Consider the following 15,051-nt stretch of genomic DNA (forward strand, 5'->3'; position numbering starts at 1 on the left):
ACGCGCTATCTCAGAGTGCTGGGCACAAGGGGGGATCACAGCCCCTGATACTAACACGGCCGGGACACGAGCCAGGCCCTCCCGCCGTGGGCTCCCGCATTCGTTTGGCGCCGTCTCCCGAGTGGTAACGGGGTGGGAGCCAGTCAAAGCCGTGAGTGTCAGGGGTCCCACGAGAACAGGGTCACCAGACGTCCCGATTTGAAAGGGACAGTCCAGATTTTGGGGGCTTTTCTTATATAGGCTCCTATTGCCCCCCACCCCGTCCCGATTTTGCACACTTGCTATCTGGTCACCTGATGCGAGAATCACCTAAGACTCCCACGCCAGCCGGCTGCCCGGGCGGGGCGGGAGTTAGCACCACTCCGGAGGGATGCCGTACTGGTCTGAAAGACGGAGCCCCGCCGGCGCGATGACCGGGTCGGCCCCCGGCCAGAGCCACAGGACCCATCACAAGACAGGGGCTGACGCACCGGCGGCTGCCGGCTCGAATCAACCCTCCGGTCTCAACACAAACGCGGCAAAGCGCACGGTAACGGCAGGCGACAGCTGCACGCCCGGCGCAGTTACCAGCCGCCAGCGCCTGGGTAGTGAAATAGAGCCGAGGCCGCGGAAACCAAGACGCATTACTGACTCTGTGTCCAGCCACCAAACCCCAGGGGCACTGCAAAGCCTGACGAAAAAGCCTCATTAATTACGGCACACGCGTGTAGCGAATAAACCGATGCGTCGACTCAAGCAGAAGAGGACGGGTGGCCGACGGGTCCCTTTCCGAGACAACCGTCGAGTCGGCCGCCGCACGACCGGGGCCAGAAGAGAAGGAAAGAACTCGCCGGCTCTGCACAGAACAGAGAGATCCCCAGATCGATGCAAACGAGTCTGAGGAAATCGCCGCATTAATGACTCGTCCGATACGTTAACGATGGTGATAATAAAATGGAGTTTGATGAAGAAACGCTCATGAGTCTTTCTGCCCGACCAGCTCAGAGCTCTAGACCCTACCCAGGAATACAACGCTGGATCTCACCACATCTATTCCAGATCAGAGGGAGTCTGGGCCTGTCCAATGACCTCATGCCTACGCCGCTGTATTTATCAGCGAAATAATCAGATAGTAGGAAAGACAGCGCTGCTGAGGAGCAGTAAGAAGAGGTCGTTTGCTCAGAGAGAGTTGCATCAATTCCGAGGCCTGCGCTGATATGTGCCTGGGAACCCTGCTAACTCTGAGCTCGGTTCGTTAATCGCGAGGTAGCGAAAATACAAAGGTGAGTCAGTGAACAGATATTAACGACCACTAGCCCAATAATAGGGCTGGGCCGGTCCTTACCTCTCCGGGCAGCGCTCCGCGGGGCTGGCCGGCTCGGGTCTGGTCCGACCCAGCCCCGCTGTGGCTTTTTCAGCCAGATCTTCACCACCAGCTGGGTTTCATTTCCCTCCGACTGGGACCGGGATCGCAAAGGGGAACCGGGATCGCAAAGGGGAACCGGGCTCCACACCAGATCAGAAACTTCCTCAGACTTCAGAGTAGCAGCTGTGTTAGTCTGTATCCGCAAAAAGAACAGGAGGACTCGTGACACCTTAGGGAGTAACACATTTATTTGAGCGTGAGCTTTCATGGGCTATGGCTCACTGCATCGGATGCTCACGAATGCTCAGCTGTAGCCCATGAAAGCTCATGCTCAAATAAATTGGTTAGTCTCTAAGGTGCCACGAGTCCTCCTGTTCTTTTTCCTCAGACGGTCACTCAAATGTGTCAAGTGCCCGGAGAGGGGAGTGCGGGCTGGTGTTAGATCTGGTGGGGGCTCGGCACCAGGACTCCTGGGTTCTCTCCCTGGTGCTGGGAGGGGAGTGGGGTTTACTGACGCTCACCCCATGCTAACCCCATGACACAAAGCGCCGGTGGAAAGCATGAACCAGCTCTGGACGCGCCCATGACCAGTGAGAGCTCAGGGAAGAGGCTGAGACGAAGGGTTGAGGCCTGGCCGGGACTTTCCAGGGGCCGTGTCAACCTTCCCAGGGTGTCACGGAGCGAAAACCTGAGTCTGGTTCCTTTCCAAGCCCAAGAAAAGGGGAACACAAATTACACTGGCTCAGTCCTAGGGTCATAATGGGAGCCCTGGCCAAAATCAGGGCCCCGTCGCGCCGGGTGCTGTACAGCCTCTGGCCGGGATCAGGGCCCCGTCATGCCAGGTGCTGCAGAGACTCTGACCGAGATCAGGGCCCCGTCGCGCCAGGTGCTGTACAGACTCTGGCTGGGATCAGGGCCCCGTCGCGCCGGGCGCTGTACAGACTCTGGCTGGGATCAGGGCCCCGTCGCGCCGGGTGCTGTACAGACTCTGGCTGGGATCAGGGCCCCGTCGCGCCGGGCGCTGCAGAGACTCTGACCAAGATCAGGGCCCCGTCGCGCCAGGTGCTGTACAGACTCTGGCTGGGATCAGGGCCCCGTTGCGCCGGGCGCTGCAGAGACTCTGACCAAGATCAGGGCCCCGTCGCGCCAGGTGCTGTACAGACTCTGGCTGGGATCAGGGCCCCGTTGCGCCAGGTGCTGTACAGACTCTGGCTGGGATCAGGGCCCTGTCATGCCAGGTGCTGTACAGCCTCTGGCCGGGATCAGGGCCCCGTCGCGCCCGGCGCTGTACAGACTCTGGCCGGGATCAGGGCCCCGTCGCGCCCGGCGCTGTACAGACTCTGGCCGGGATCAGGGCCCCGTCGCGCCGGGCGCTGTACAGACTCTGGCCGGGATCAGGGCCCCGTCGCGCCGGGCGCTGTACAGACTCTGGCCGGGATCAGGGCCCCGTCGCGCCGGGCGCTGTACAGACTCTGGCCGGGATCAGGGCCCCGTCGCGCCGGGCGCTGTACAGACTCTGGCCGGGATCAGGGCCCCGTCGCGCCGGGCGCTGTACAGACTCTGGCCGGGATCAGGGCCCCGTCATGCCGGGTGCTGTACAGACTCTGGCCGGGATCAGGGCCCCGTCGCGCTGGGCGCTGTACAGACTCTGGCCGGGATCAGGGCCCCGTCACGCCGGGTGCTGTACAGACTCTGGCCAGGATCAGGGCCCCGTCATGCCAGGTGCTGTACAGACTCTGGCCGGGATCAGGGCCCCGTCGCGCCGGGCGCTGTACAGACTCTGGCCGGGATCAGGGCCCCGTCGCGCTGGGCGCTGTACAGACTCTGGCCGGGATCAGGGCCCCGTCGCGCCGGGCGCTGTACAGCCTCTGGCCGGGATCAGGGCCCCGTCGCGCCGGGGTGTGACTCAGTGAGAGCTGGTCCCCTGAGCCCAGGAGCTCGCAGTCTCACTAGACACAGGAAGGATCATTATCCCCACTTGGGGAAACTGAGGCAGGGAGTGATTCCGTGATTGGGCCAAAGTCCCAAAGACGGTCTGCGGCCCAGCTGGAGAGAGAACCCAGGTGTCCTGGCTCCCAGCCCCCGCCCCCGCTCCAACCCACTAGCTGCCCCTCCCCTCCCCTCCCCTCCCCCCGCTGGGGAGAGAACCCAGGCGTCCGGGTGCCCCGCCCTCCCCCCGTTGAGGGCTGCGTTGGGGGAGGGGCGCCCCGGAGGGTCTTTGCAGCAGCGCCTCCTGCCGGCCCGCCCCCGCAACCAGGCCCCGCAGTGGCGTCGGCTTCCTGCCCGCGGATTGCAGCCGGGTCAGGGCCGCCCCCCCCGGGCCGAGCCGCCCCCCCCCGCCCCGGGCATGGGGCGCTGGAGGTTCCTCTTGCAGCCCTGGCGAGCTGCGGGGTCGCGCGCCCCGGTGAGTGGGCGGGGGCGGCGGGGGGGGGCCCGTTGCAAACAGCTGCTGGGCTGCAAACCTGCGGGGGGGGGGCGGCTTTGCGGGGCCCCCGCGGGCGCTTTTGCGGAGCGGCCACCGCCAGGGGTTTGCTGCAGCCGCAGCCTTGACGCCCGCAACTCGGGCCCGGGGGGGCGGGGGGGGGGCTGTTGCCTTGGCCGCTTTGGGAGCGGGACCCCCCCACCTTGCCAGCGGTCCCCATGGCAGGTTCACGGCGGCGGGGACCCCCCCCGGCAGGCGGCTGCAGCTGGCCGGGGTCCCCCGCTGCCTCTGCAACCCCGCCGCTGAGGTGGAGGGTCGCGGCACCCCCACTTAGCGAGCGGGCGGCCGGGGGGAGCCCCGGGGGGGCCGCGGGTTGCCGGGGGGGGCCGGGGGAGCCCGGGGGGGGCCGCGGGTTGCCGGGGGGGGGCGGGGGGAGCCCGGGGGGGCCGCGGGTTGCGGGGGGGGGCCGGGGGGAGCCCGGGGGGGCCGCGGGTTGCCGGGGGGGGCCGGGGGGAGCCCGGGGGGGCTGCGGGTTGCCGGGGGGGGCCGGGGGGAGCCCCGGGGGGGCTGCGGGTTGCCGGGGGGAGCCCCGGGGGGGCTGCGGGTTGCCGGGGGGAGCCCGGGGAGGGCCGGGGGGAGCCCGGGGGGGCCGGCCGGCCGGGGGGAGCCCGGGGGGCCGCGGGTTGCCGGGGGGGGGCCGGGGGGAGCCCGGGGGGGCCGGCCGGCCGGGGGGAGCCCGGGGGGGGCTGCGGGTTGCCGGGTTCCAGCCAGTGCACTGGAGACTTCCCGGGGGCAGTTGCAGTTGCCCCAGGGCGGCGGGTGCCCCTTGTCCTTGGTGCCTTCCAGCCTTTCCTGTCCCGCAGCGGCCCCCGGCGCGAGGCCTGGCCTCGTCCTTCCCGCTGCCCCGGCAGCCCGTGCCCCCGCTGGCCCAGACGCTGGAGCGGTACCTGCGCTCGCTGGAGGTGCTGGTCACGCCCGAGGAGCTGGAGGAAACCGGCAGCTGGTGCAGGAGTTCGGGGCGCCTGGCGGGGAGGGGGCGCGGCTGCAGGCCCAGCTGGAGCGCAGAGCCGCCCGCATGGAGAACTGGGTAGAGCTGGGGGGAACCCAGGCGTCCGGGGGTTAGGGAGCTGGGTGGGGAACCCAGGAGTCCTGGGCAGGGCTGGGAGCAGGCAGAACCCAGGAGTTTGGGGGGAGGGGTGAAAGGTGGGGGAACCCAGGAGTCCTGTGAGGGTCCCTGGAGCTTTTTGCGGGGAACACGGGGTGGGAACCCCGGCATCCGGGGCAGGAGACCCAGGCGGAAGGGGATGGGAGGGACCTGGCTGGGAGGGCTGTCCCGGGACAGCGCTCCCTGGTGGTGATGCTGCTCAGCCCCATCAGTGCAATGAGGTTGTGCCAGGTCTCAGCCTGGGGGGGAGGAGCAACAGGGGGAGCTCAGGTCAAAGGCCCCATGACCCCCAGCCCCGATTCTAACCCTGGTCTGTCCTCCCCGCCCCCCACCCCCAGCTCTCGGATTGGTGGGTGCAGAGCGCGTATCTGGAGAGCCGCTTACCCCTCACCGTCCACTCCAGCCCGGCCGTCGTGCTCCCCAAACAGGACTACAGCGACTGGAGGGGGCAGCTCCGGTGGGTATCGGGGAGGCGGAGCCCAGGAATGGGCTGGCAGGGGGCTGTGGGTTGGGAGTGAGGGGCACCGGCAGGGTGGGGGAAGCCCAGGGATGGGCTGGCAGGGGGCTGTGGGTCGGGAGTGAGGGGCACCGGCAGGGTGGGGGAAACCCAGGGATGGGCTGGCAGGGGGCTGTGGGTCGGGAGTGAGGGGCACCGGCAGGGTGGGGGAAGCCCAGGGATGGGCTGGCAGGGGGCTGCGGGTCGGCAGTGAGGGGCACCGGCAGGGTGGGGGAAACCCAGGGCTGGGCTGGCAGGGGGCTGCGGGTCGGCAGTGAGGGGCACCGGCAGGGTGGGGGAAACCCAGGGCTGGGCTGGCAGGGGGCTGTGGGTCGGGAGTGAGGGGCACCGGCAGGGTGGGGGAAGCCCAGGGATGGGCTGGCAGGGGGGCTGTGGGTGGGGAGTGAGGGGCACCGGCAGGGTGGGGGAAACCCAGGGATGGGCTGGCAGGGGGCTGTGGGTCGGGAGTGAGGGGCACCGGCAGGGTGGGGGAAACCCAGGGATGGGCTGGCAGGGGGCTGTGGGTCGGGAGTGAGGGGCACCGGCAGGGTGGGGGAAACCCAGGGATGGGCTGGCAGGGGGCTGTGGGTCGGGAGTGAGGGGCACCGGCAGGGTGGGGGAAGCCCAGGGATGGGCTGGCAGGGGGCTGCGGGTCGGCAGTGAGGGGCACCGGCAGGGTGGGGGAAACCCAGGGCTGGGCTGGCAGGGGGCTGCGGGTCGGCAGTGAGGGGCACCGGCAGGGTGGGGGAAACCCAGGCTGGGCTGGCAGGGGGCTGTGGGTCGGGAGTGAGGGGCACCGGCAGGGGTGGGGGAAACCCAGGGCTGGGCTGGCAGGGGGCTGTGGGTCGGGAGTGAGGGGCACCGGCAGGGTGGGGGAAGCCCAGGGATGGGCTGGCAGGGGGCTGCGGGTCGGGAGTGAGGGGCACCGGTGGATCTGTGACTCCCCTCCCGCCCCCCCCCAGGTTTGCAGCGAAGCTCATCGCAGGGGTGCTGGATTTCAAGGCTAAGATTGATCAGTAAGTGCCTGACCCCCCCCCCCCGCAGCGGGGGAGGGTTGGGAGAAGGGGGGTTCTATTGGGGGACTAGATATCAGAGTTTGGTGGGAGGGGGAGGGGAGGGGCTATATGGGATCCAGGCGGTAGGGGAGGCTCTTGGGGGTGAGGGGGGGCGATGCGGGGCGGGACTGGGGGGCCCTGCGGGTGAGGGAGGGGGCGATGCAGGACGGGGGGGCCCTGGGGGTGAGGGAGGGGGCGATGCGGGGAGGGGACTGGGGGGGGCCCTGGGGGTGAGGGAGGGGGCGATGCGGGGAGGGGACTGGGGGGGCCCTGGGGGTGAGGGAGGGGGCGATGCAGGGAGGGGACGATGCGGGGAGGGGACTGGGGGGGCCCTGGGGGTGAGGGAGGGGGCGATGCAGGGAGGGGACGATGCGGGGAGGGGACTGGGGGGGCCCTGGGGGTGAGGGAGGGGGCGATGCGGGGAGGGGACTGGGGGGGGGCTCTTGGGGTGAGGGAGCGGGCGATGCGGGGAGGGGACGATGCGGGGAGGGGACTGGGGGGGGCTCTTGGGGTGAGGGAGCGGGCGATGCAGGGAGGGGATGATGCGGGGAGGGGACTGGGGGGGCCCTGGGGGTGAGGGAGGGGCGATGCGGGGAGGGGACTGGGGGGGCCCTGGGGATGAGGGAGGGGGCGATGCGGGGAGGGGACGATGCGGGGAGGGGACTGGGGGGGGCTCTTGGGGTGAGGGAGCGGGCGATGCAGTGAGGGGACGATGCGGGGAGGGGACTGGGGGGGCCCTGCGGGTGAGGGAGGGGGCGATGCGGGGAGGGGACTGGGGGGGCCCTGGGGGTGAGGGAGGGGGCGATGCGGGGCGGGACTGGGGGGGTTGCTCTGCCCCGTGTGTCTCACGTACCCCCCCCCCAGGCAGGCTCTGCTGGTGGAGTACCGGGGGGGGCACCCCCAGTGCATGGCCCAGTACAGCCGCCTCTTCGCCTCCTGCCGCCTGCCCGGCCCCAAGCATGACGGGCTCCTGCTGCCCCCCCCGGGGCGCCGGGCCCCCACTTTCATCACCGTCGTCCGCAACTTCCAGGTACTCCCGGGGCCCCGACCCGGCCCCCAAAACTGTCCCTGCCCTGGGACCCCCTGGGAAACGTGCCCCCCAGAGCCCCCTCAAGTGACACCCCCAAGTCCCGCTCTGCCCAGGTATGTCCCCCCCGCACCTCCCCCTCAGAGTCTGGGGTTCCCGGGGTGGGGGCAACTGGGGGGTGCCCACGTAGGGAGTGGGGCTAGCTGACTGCTGAGGGGTTCTGAGCTGTATGTGGGGAAAGGGGGCGTTTGCCGGGTGTCTGGGTCGGGGCTGGGGGGCTGACCCGACTCCCGGCCCCCCAGTTTTTTCCAGCTGGAGGTGTACAACAGCGATGGGACCCCCCTCACCGTGGACCAGCTGCACTTGCAGCTGCAGCGTGTCCGGGGGCTGTCGTGGAAGACGGACAAGGAGCCGCTGGGGGTGCTGACTGGGGACCACCGGCACACCTGGGGCCAGGCCTACAGCACCCTCATGAGAGGTACGGGGGACCCTTGTGAGGGGCATGGGGGTCCTGGGGACCCCAAAAGCTGGGCCAGGCCTGCCGCACCCTCATGAGAGGTGGAGGGGGGGCCCGGGCCTGGGAGACCTGGCTGGGGCTCCAGGTATATCTCCAGACGTAACGGGGAGGGGGAAAGGAGGCGGGACTTCCTGCTTTGGAAGGGGCTGAAGGGGGACCCCGTCGCCCGGGGGACAGCAGTGAATGGGGTGTAACAAGGGCAGGACCCCAAAGCAGGGAGGATCTGGGTTCAAATCCTGCTTGGGGGAGGGGCTGACCCGTCCGGTGACCCCGCCCCCAGACCGGCTGAACCGGGAGTCGGCCCGGTGCATCCAGCGCAGCCTCTTCACCGTCTGCCTCGACGCCCCGGTGCTGAAGGTGTCGGACGAGCGCTACCCCAGCCGCGTCGCCGCCCAGATGCTGCACGGGGGCGGCAGCTACTCCAACAGCGGCAACCGCTGGTTCGACAAGACCCTGCAGGTGAGGCGGGGGCGGGACTTCCTGCTTTGGGAGCAAGGGGGGCGGGACTTCCTGTGTTGGAGTGCTGGGTGGGGGCGGGACTTCCTAATTTCGGGCGCTGAAGAAAATGTAGAGAGGGAGGTGGGATTTCCTAGTTTGGGCTGCAAGGGTGGGACTGTGTATAGGGAGGTGGGACTTCCTGTTTTGTACAAGTAAAGAGGCGGGACTTCCTGTTTGGGGATACGGTGGAAGGGGAGAGGTGGGATTTCCTGTCTTGTGGACCTGGCCTGACCCTCATGCGCCTTCTTTCTCTCTCTTGTTCCCTGCCCCCAGTTCATTGTGGGGGAGGATGGCGTTTGCGGGGTGCTGTATGAACAGGCCGTGGCCGACGGGGCCCCCATAGCCACCATCATCGACCATGTCCTCGATTACTGGTAACCCCTAAACTAGGACATTCGGGGTGTCCCCAGACCTGTGACCCCCTGATCAATCCCACAGGGCCAGCCTGGGGGGACCCAATAGAACAGAGGATTTGGGGTCACATCTCCCTATAAAGCAGCCCCCGAATATTCTTCTGAATTAGGGATTCTCTTATAATGGAGAGAAGGAGGAGATTTGGGGGTTTCATCTCCCCCACAAGGCAGTACCCCAACTGTGCCAATGTTGGGGCTCCCCAAGATGGGGTGAGGGGGTTCACCCTTCCCTATGGGGTGGCATTCCCTGTACCCCAAATTACCCCTGTGTTGGGGAGCCTCTGAACTGGTGGGGGGGTAATTGGAGGCCCAGTCTCAGGGAGCAGCAGCCCCAGATCCCCCATTTTTGTCCTGCAGTGGGGGACCCCAAAATGGGAAGCATGTGGGGGGAGGTGGAATTGGGGTGAGAGATCCCCTGTACCACCTCTGTGGGGCTGGAGTAGACTGGTGAGCGCATGGAGCGGAACTTCCTGTTTTGGGAATGGGGAAAGGGGCGGGACTTCCTGCCTGGGGGGTGGGGAAAGGGGCGGGACTGTCTGCCTTGGGAAGGGGAGGGAAGTTGTGGGGGCGGGAGGGCAGAATATCCTACCTGGGGAGGCTGTTTTTGGGGTGCAGTGTCGTGCCCCCAGCATGGTGATTTTGGGGGGATCCTCCTGTCTGACCCTGGGGTCTCCGGCAGCAAGGACCCCGACACGGCGCGCGCCCCCATGACGCCCCTGCCCCTGCCCCCCAAGCTGTATTTCTACATCACCCCCGAGATCCAGTGGGACATCGAGCGAGCCAAACAGAACCTGGACATGTGAGAGCCGGGGGGGCCTGGGGGGCCCGGTGCGGGGAGAGGATGGGGGTTCAAAGGGGGAGGGGAAAGTTGGGGAGCGGCGGGGGGCTATTGGGGAGCAGGGGGTCAGGATGGGGCAGAGGGGTGGGGAGGGTGTATTGGGGGGCGGAGGGTCCCAGCCCCCCATCTAACATCTCTCTCCCCCCAGCCTGATCACGGACCTGGACATCAGCTGTTTCACCTACCGGGGGTTCGGGCAGGGGCTCCCCAAGCGCTGGGGGCTGCGCCCCGACTCCCTCTTCCAGGTGGCGCTGCAGCTGGCCTACTACAGGTGAGGGGCCGGGCGGGAGGGGCCGGGGGGCCGGGCGGGAGGCGCAGGGGAGGGAGGGGCTGGGGGGCTGGGGGTAGGGGCGGGAGGGGCCGAGGGCAGGGGAGGGAGGGGCCCCGGGGGGCCAGGCTGGGGGGTGGGTGGGCAGTGGGGGGGGGGCCGTGTGGGGCACGGCCGTGTGGGGGCTGACCCCCGTCTCCCCCTAGGACCCACGGCTCGCTCTGTGCCACCAGCGAGGTGGTGTCCCTGCGGCGCTTCCACCAGGGCCGGACGGACGCCGTGCGCCCCGCGGCCCCCCCCGGTGCTGCGCCTGGCACGGGCCATGGACGCGCCCCACGGCCAGGTAACCGGCCCCCCCTGCCCCCCCCCGCGGCCCCCCCGGTGCTGCGCCTGGCACGGGCCATGGACGCGCCCCACGGCCAGGTAACCGGCCCCCCCTGCCCCCCCCCCGCGGCCCCCCCGCAGCCCCCCCCGGTGCTGCGCCTGGCACGGGCCATGGACGCGCCCCACGGCCAGGTAACCGGCCCCCCCTGGGCCCCCCCCCCCGCGGCCCCCCCGCAGCCCCCCCGGTGCTGCGCCTGGCACGGGCCATGGACGCGCCCCACGGCCAGGTAACCGGCCCCCCCTGCCCCCCCCCCCGCGGCCCCCCCGGTGCTGCGCCTGGCACGGGCCATGGACGCGCCCCACGGCCAGGTAACCGGCCCCCCCCCTGCCCCCCCCGCGGCCCCCCCCGGTGCTGCGCCTGGCACGGGCCATGGACGCGCCCCACGGCCAGGTAACCGGCCCCCCCCCGCGGTCCCCCCGGTGCTGCGCCTGGCACGGGCCATGGACGCGCCCCACGGCCAGGTAACCGGCCCCCCCCCGCGGCCCCCCCGGTGCTGCGCCTGGCACGGGCCATGGACGCGCCCCACGGCCAGGTAACCGGCCCCCCCCGCGGCCCCCCCGCGGCCCCCCCGGTGCTGCGCCTGGCACGGGCCATGGACGCGCCCCACGGCCAGGTAACCGGCCCCCCCTGCCCCCCCCCGCGGCCCCCCCCGGTGCTGCGCCTGGCACGGGCCATGGACGCGCCCCACGGCCAGGTAACCGGCCCCCCCTGCCCCCCCCGCGGCCCCCCCGGTGCTGCGCCTGGCACGGGCCATGGACGCGCCCCACGGCCAGGTAACCGGCCCCCCCCGCGGCCCCCCCCGCGGCCCCCCCCGGTGCTGCGCCTGGCACGGGCCATGGACGCGCCCCACGGCCAGGTAACCGGCCCCCCCCTGCCCCCCCCCCCCACGGCCCCCCCCGGTGCTGCGCCTGGCACGGGCCATGGACGCGCCCCACGGCCAGGTAACCGCCCCCCCCCCGCCCCCCCCCCGCGGCCCCCCCGGTGCTGCGGCTGGCGCTATCTCAGAGTCCTGGCACGGGCCATGGACGCGCCCCCACGGGCCAGGTAACCGGCCCCCCCTGCCCCCACCCCCGCGGGCCCCCCCCGGTGCTGCGCCCTGGCACGGGCCATGGACGCGCCCCCATGGCCAGGGTAACCGGCCCCCCCCCGCGGCCCCCCCGGTGCTGTGCCTGGCACGGGCCATGGATGCGCCCCACGGCCAGGTAACCGGGCCCCCCACGTCCCCCCCTGCGTCCCGCGGACAGGTAACTGGCCCCCCCACAACCCACCCCACTGCCCTCCCACGGAGCCCCACAGGCAGGTATCCTGTCCCCCCCACGGCCCCCTGTGTTCCGCACCTTGCACGAGTCCCCCCACCCTGCAGTTCCCCACACACCCTGCCCGTACCCCTGGCCCCCAGCACACCCCATTCTGACCCCGGCTCCCCCCGGCCCCCCAGGACGAGGAGACGCGGTCCCTGCTGCAGGCGGCCGTGGAATCTCAGAGGCGCGCAGGACCGAACAGGTGAGAGAAACCCCCATCCCCCGCAGGGCTGGGACCCCGGCGTCCGGGCTGGGACCCTCTCCCCAGGTGGTGGGAGGCGGGAGGCCGGGACCCAGGCGTCCGGGCTGTGACCTCTCCCCCCAGGTGCTGGCCGGGCAGGGCATCGACCGGCACCTGCTGGGGCTGAAGCTGGCGGCCATCGGGGGACGGGCACAGCGGCTGCCGGGGATCTTCATGGACACGGCCTACGCCATCGCCACACACTGCCGGCTGCTCACCGGGCAGGTACGGGCCCCCGGCCGCCCCCCCACGAACCCCCTCGCCCCCCCGGCGGCCCCCCCACGAACCCCCCCAAACGAACGCCCTCGCCCCACCCCCCGCTGCAACGCGCTATCTCAGAGTCGCTGCCCCTACGCCATCGCCACACACTGCCGGCTGCTCACCGGGCAGGTACGGGCCCCCGGCGCCCCCCCCCACGAACCCCTCGCCCCCCCCGGCGCCCCCCCACAAACCCCCCAACGAACCCCTCGCCCGCCCCCCGGTGCCCCTACGCCATCGCCACGCACTGCCGGCTGTTCACCGGCCAGGTTCGGCTCCATAGCGCCCACCGACTGACCCCTGCCCCATGGTGCCCCCCAACTAATCCTCACCCGCCTCACGGTGCCCCCCTAACTAACTCTTACCCACCCCACAGCGCCCCTACGCCATCACTACGTGCTGGTTACCAGGCAGGTCTGTGCCCCCCCTGCCCCCCAGCTACCCCCTGTGCTGGTGCCATCCACCGATGGCTGCTCACCAGGCAGCTGTGGACCCCTGCCCCCCAGGTGTGGGGGGGGAGTCCCTTCACCGGGGGCTGCGGTGGGCTCATCCTGCCCCCTCACTGGAGGTCATCGGCGGTGGGGGTTCAGGTTCGGGTGTGGGCAGGGGAGGGGACTTGGGGTGGCCGCCCCCTCACCCCGCTCTCCCCCCCGCCACCCCCCAGGTGTCTTCGCGCTCCGACTGCCTGATGGTCTACGGGCCGCAGGTGCCGGACGGCTACGGGGTCTGCTACAACCCGCTGGACGCCCACGTCAACTTCGCCATCACGGCCTTCAACTGCTGCCACGAGACCCACGCCCGGCGCCTGGCCCGCGCCCTGCACCGGGTCCTGGACCAGCTGGCCCGCCTGCTGGGGGAGAGCCCGGGGGGGCGGGGATGTGGAGGGGCAGCCCTGATGGCCCCCCGCCACGTGCTCCTCTGCAGCCCCCTTACCCACCCCCCTCTGCCCCCATTACCCAACATCCCCTTCTGTGCCCGCTCGCTCCTTACCCAGAATCCCCTATGCGTCCTCTGCCATCCTACCCACAATCCCCTGCTGTGCCCGCTCGCTCCTTACCCACAATCCCCTGCTGTGCCCGCTCCCCTCCTTACCCACAACCCCCTGCTGTGCCCGCTCCCCTCCTTACCCAGAGTTCCCTCTGGGCGGGGGCAGCATCCCCCTTCACCCAGGCAAGGGGGAGACAAATCTAACTTATTTTCTGACGACGGAAAATGAATAAAAATCATGGTGCCATTTGTAGCTTTGTGGTGTCAGCTCTGAGTGTGGGACCCCCCCGAATGCCCCCTCCTGTCCTGGGGTCCCCGGGCGATGCTCTGGAACTGCTCCCCAGGAAGCCGGGCAGGACTCTGGGGGAGTCTCCTCTCGGGGAGCAGCCTGTCTGCAGGACACACAGCTCACCCGGCTTCCCCCTTCCTGGGTCTGACCTCGGAGCATTCAGCCTCCTCTGCCCCTCTGTGTGCTTCCCACAGCGAGTCCGCTCAGGCGGGGTCCTGGGGGGGCCAGAGGGTCCTGCCCCCCAACTCCGCAGTCAGACGGGACTCTCAGCCAGCCAGTAAAACAGAAGGTTTATTAGCCGACAGGAACATGGTCTAACACAGAGCTTGCAGGTGCAGAGAACGGGACCCCTCAGCTGGGTCCATTTTGGGGAGCAGTGAGCCAGACAACCACGTCTGCCCTTCACTCCATGCCCCAGCCAGCCCCAAACTGAAACTCCCTCCAGCCCCTCCTCCTCTGGGCTTTGTCCCTTTCCCGGGCCAGGTGGTCACCTGATTCCTTTGTTCTCCAACCCTTCAGCTCTCACCTGGCAGGGGGGAAGGGCCAGGCCATCAGTGGCCAGGAAACAGGGTGTCGGCCATTCTCTGTGTCCAGACCCCTGCACACACCGGCCCTCTAGGGCTCTGCAATGATCATACACCCTTACCCCACCACCTAGATACTTAAGAACTGCCTAGGGGAAACTGAGGCACCCCCACACTATTCAGAGGAAACATTAAGAACAGTCCCACTTCGTCACACCTTCCCAGGGGTGCAGCACCCCCCATCACCCCCTGAACCCCCACTTCCTGGCTGCACAGTGCCCCCCCTGTTCCTCCCCTTCCTGGCGTGCAGCACCCCCAGTGATGCTTCTGAACCTCCTCTTCCCAGGGGCATGTTGCCTCCTAGTGAACCCCTGCACCCCCCTTCACTAGCACCCCTAGGGACCCCCGATCCCACTGTCCTGGGGGTGCAGTGCCCCCAGGGACACCCCGAGCCTCCCTTTCCTGAGGGTGCCTTCTAGTGACCCCCATGACTCTCCCCTTCCCAGGGGCGCAGTGACCCCCCCAACCCTCTCTTTCCAGTTCGTTAGCGGGGAGCGATGGTCTCGTGCTCCCCCGGTTCGTTAGCGTAGGGTCCCTGCTGCTCTCTAGAGCCGCCCTGGGGCAATGGGGCAGGCCTGATTGCCAGGGGAACCCTATACGAGGACACAAACCACCAGTGTCATGAGCTGTGTGGGTCTCAGCTCATCACCTGCAGGTGTGAAACAACGAGCCCCCAACTTTCACACGCCTCACTGCACCCAGAGACCTCAGGGCTGGGCTAGCAGGGGCTGGGGTTCGGGAGTGGGGGACCCCGGCAGGGCTGCGGGGCGGGAGTGAGGGGCCCCAGGGAGCGGGGGGGCTGCGGGTTGGGCAGGGCTGGGGGGGGGCTGTGGGGCAGGAGTGAGGGGAGCAGGGGGCTGGGGGTCGGGAGTGGGGGACCCCGGCAGGGCTGCGGGGTGCAGGGGGCTGCGGGGCGGGAGTGAGGGGCCCCAGGGAGCGGGGGGGCTGCGGGTTGGGCAGGG

At 69.8% G+C, this 15,051-nt stretch overlaps 2 protein-coding genes across 2 annotated transcripts in view; both read left to right on the forward strand.

Annotated features, from left to right (window-relative positions):
• Window positions 1-880, forward strand: part of SLC44A4 (solute carrier family 44 member 4) — a 4,457-nt gene extending 3,577 nt beyond the window's left edge. The window contains exon 6 of the mRNA XM_078848388.1: window positions 711-880. Coding sequence (XP_078704514.1) covers window positions 711-880 — 170 coding nt within the window. The remainder of the gene's footprint in view (window positions 1-710) is intronic.
• Window positions 881-3,639: 2,759 nt separating this feature from the next.
• On the forward strand, window positions 3,640-13,469 carry LOC144929272 (carnitine O-acetyltransferase-like). Its single transcript, XM_078848390.1, is given in 15 exon segments — window positions 3,640-3,749; window positions 4,631-4,754; window positions 4,757-4,854; window positions 5,271-5,389; window positions 6,391-6,444; window positions 7,348-7,513; window positions 7,814-7,988; window positions 8,308-8,486; window positions 8,799-8,899; window positions 9,618-9,737; window positions 9,925-10,047; window positions 10,251-10,655; window positions 10,835-11,202; window positions 11,868-12,196; window positions 12,894-13,469. Coding segments are annotated over 15 exon segments (2,970 nt in total). The 5' UTR covers window positions 3,640-3,692; the 3' UTR covers window positions 13,446-13,469.
• The last annotated feature ends 1,582 nt before the right edge of the window (window positions 13,470-15,051 follow it).

This window comes from Lepidochelys kempii, chromosome 14 (assembly GCF_965140285.1).
Source record: "Lepidochelys kempii isolate rLepKem1 chromosome 14, rLepKem1.hap1, whole genome shotgun sequence".
NCBI lineage: Eukaryota > Metazoa > Chordata > Testudines > Cheloniidae > Lepidochelys > Lepidochelys kempii.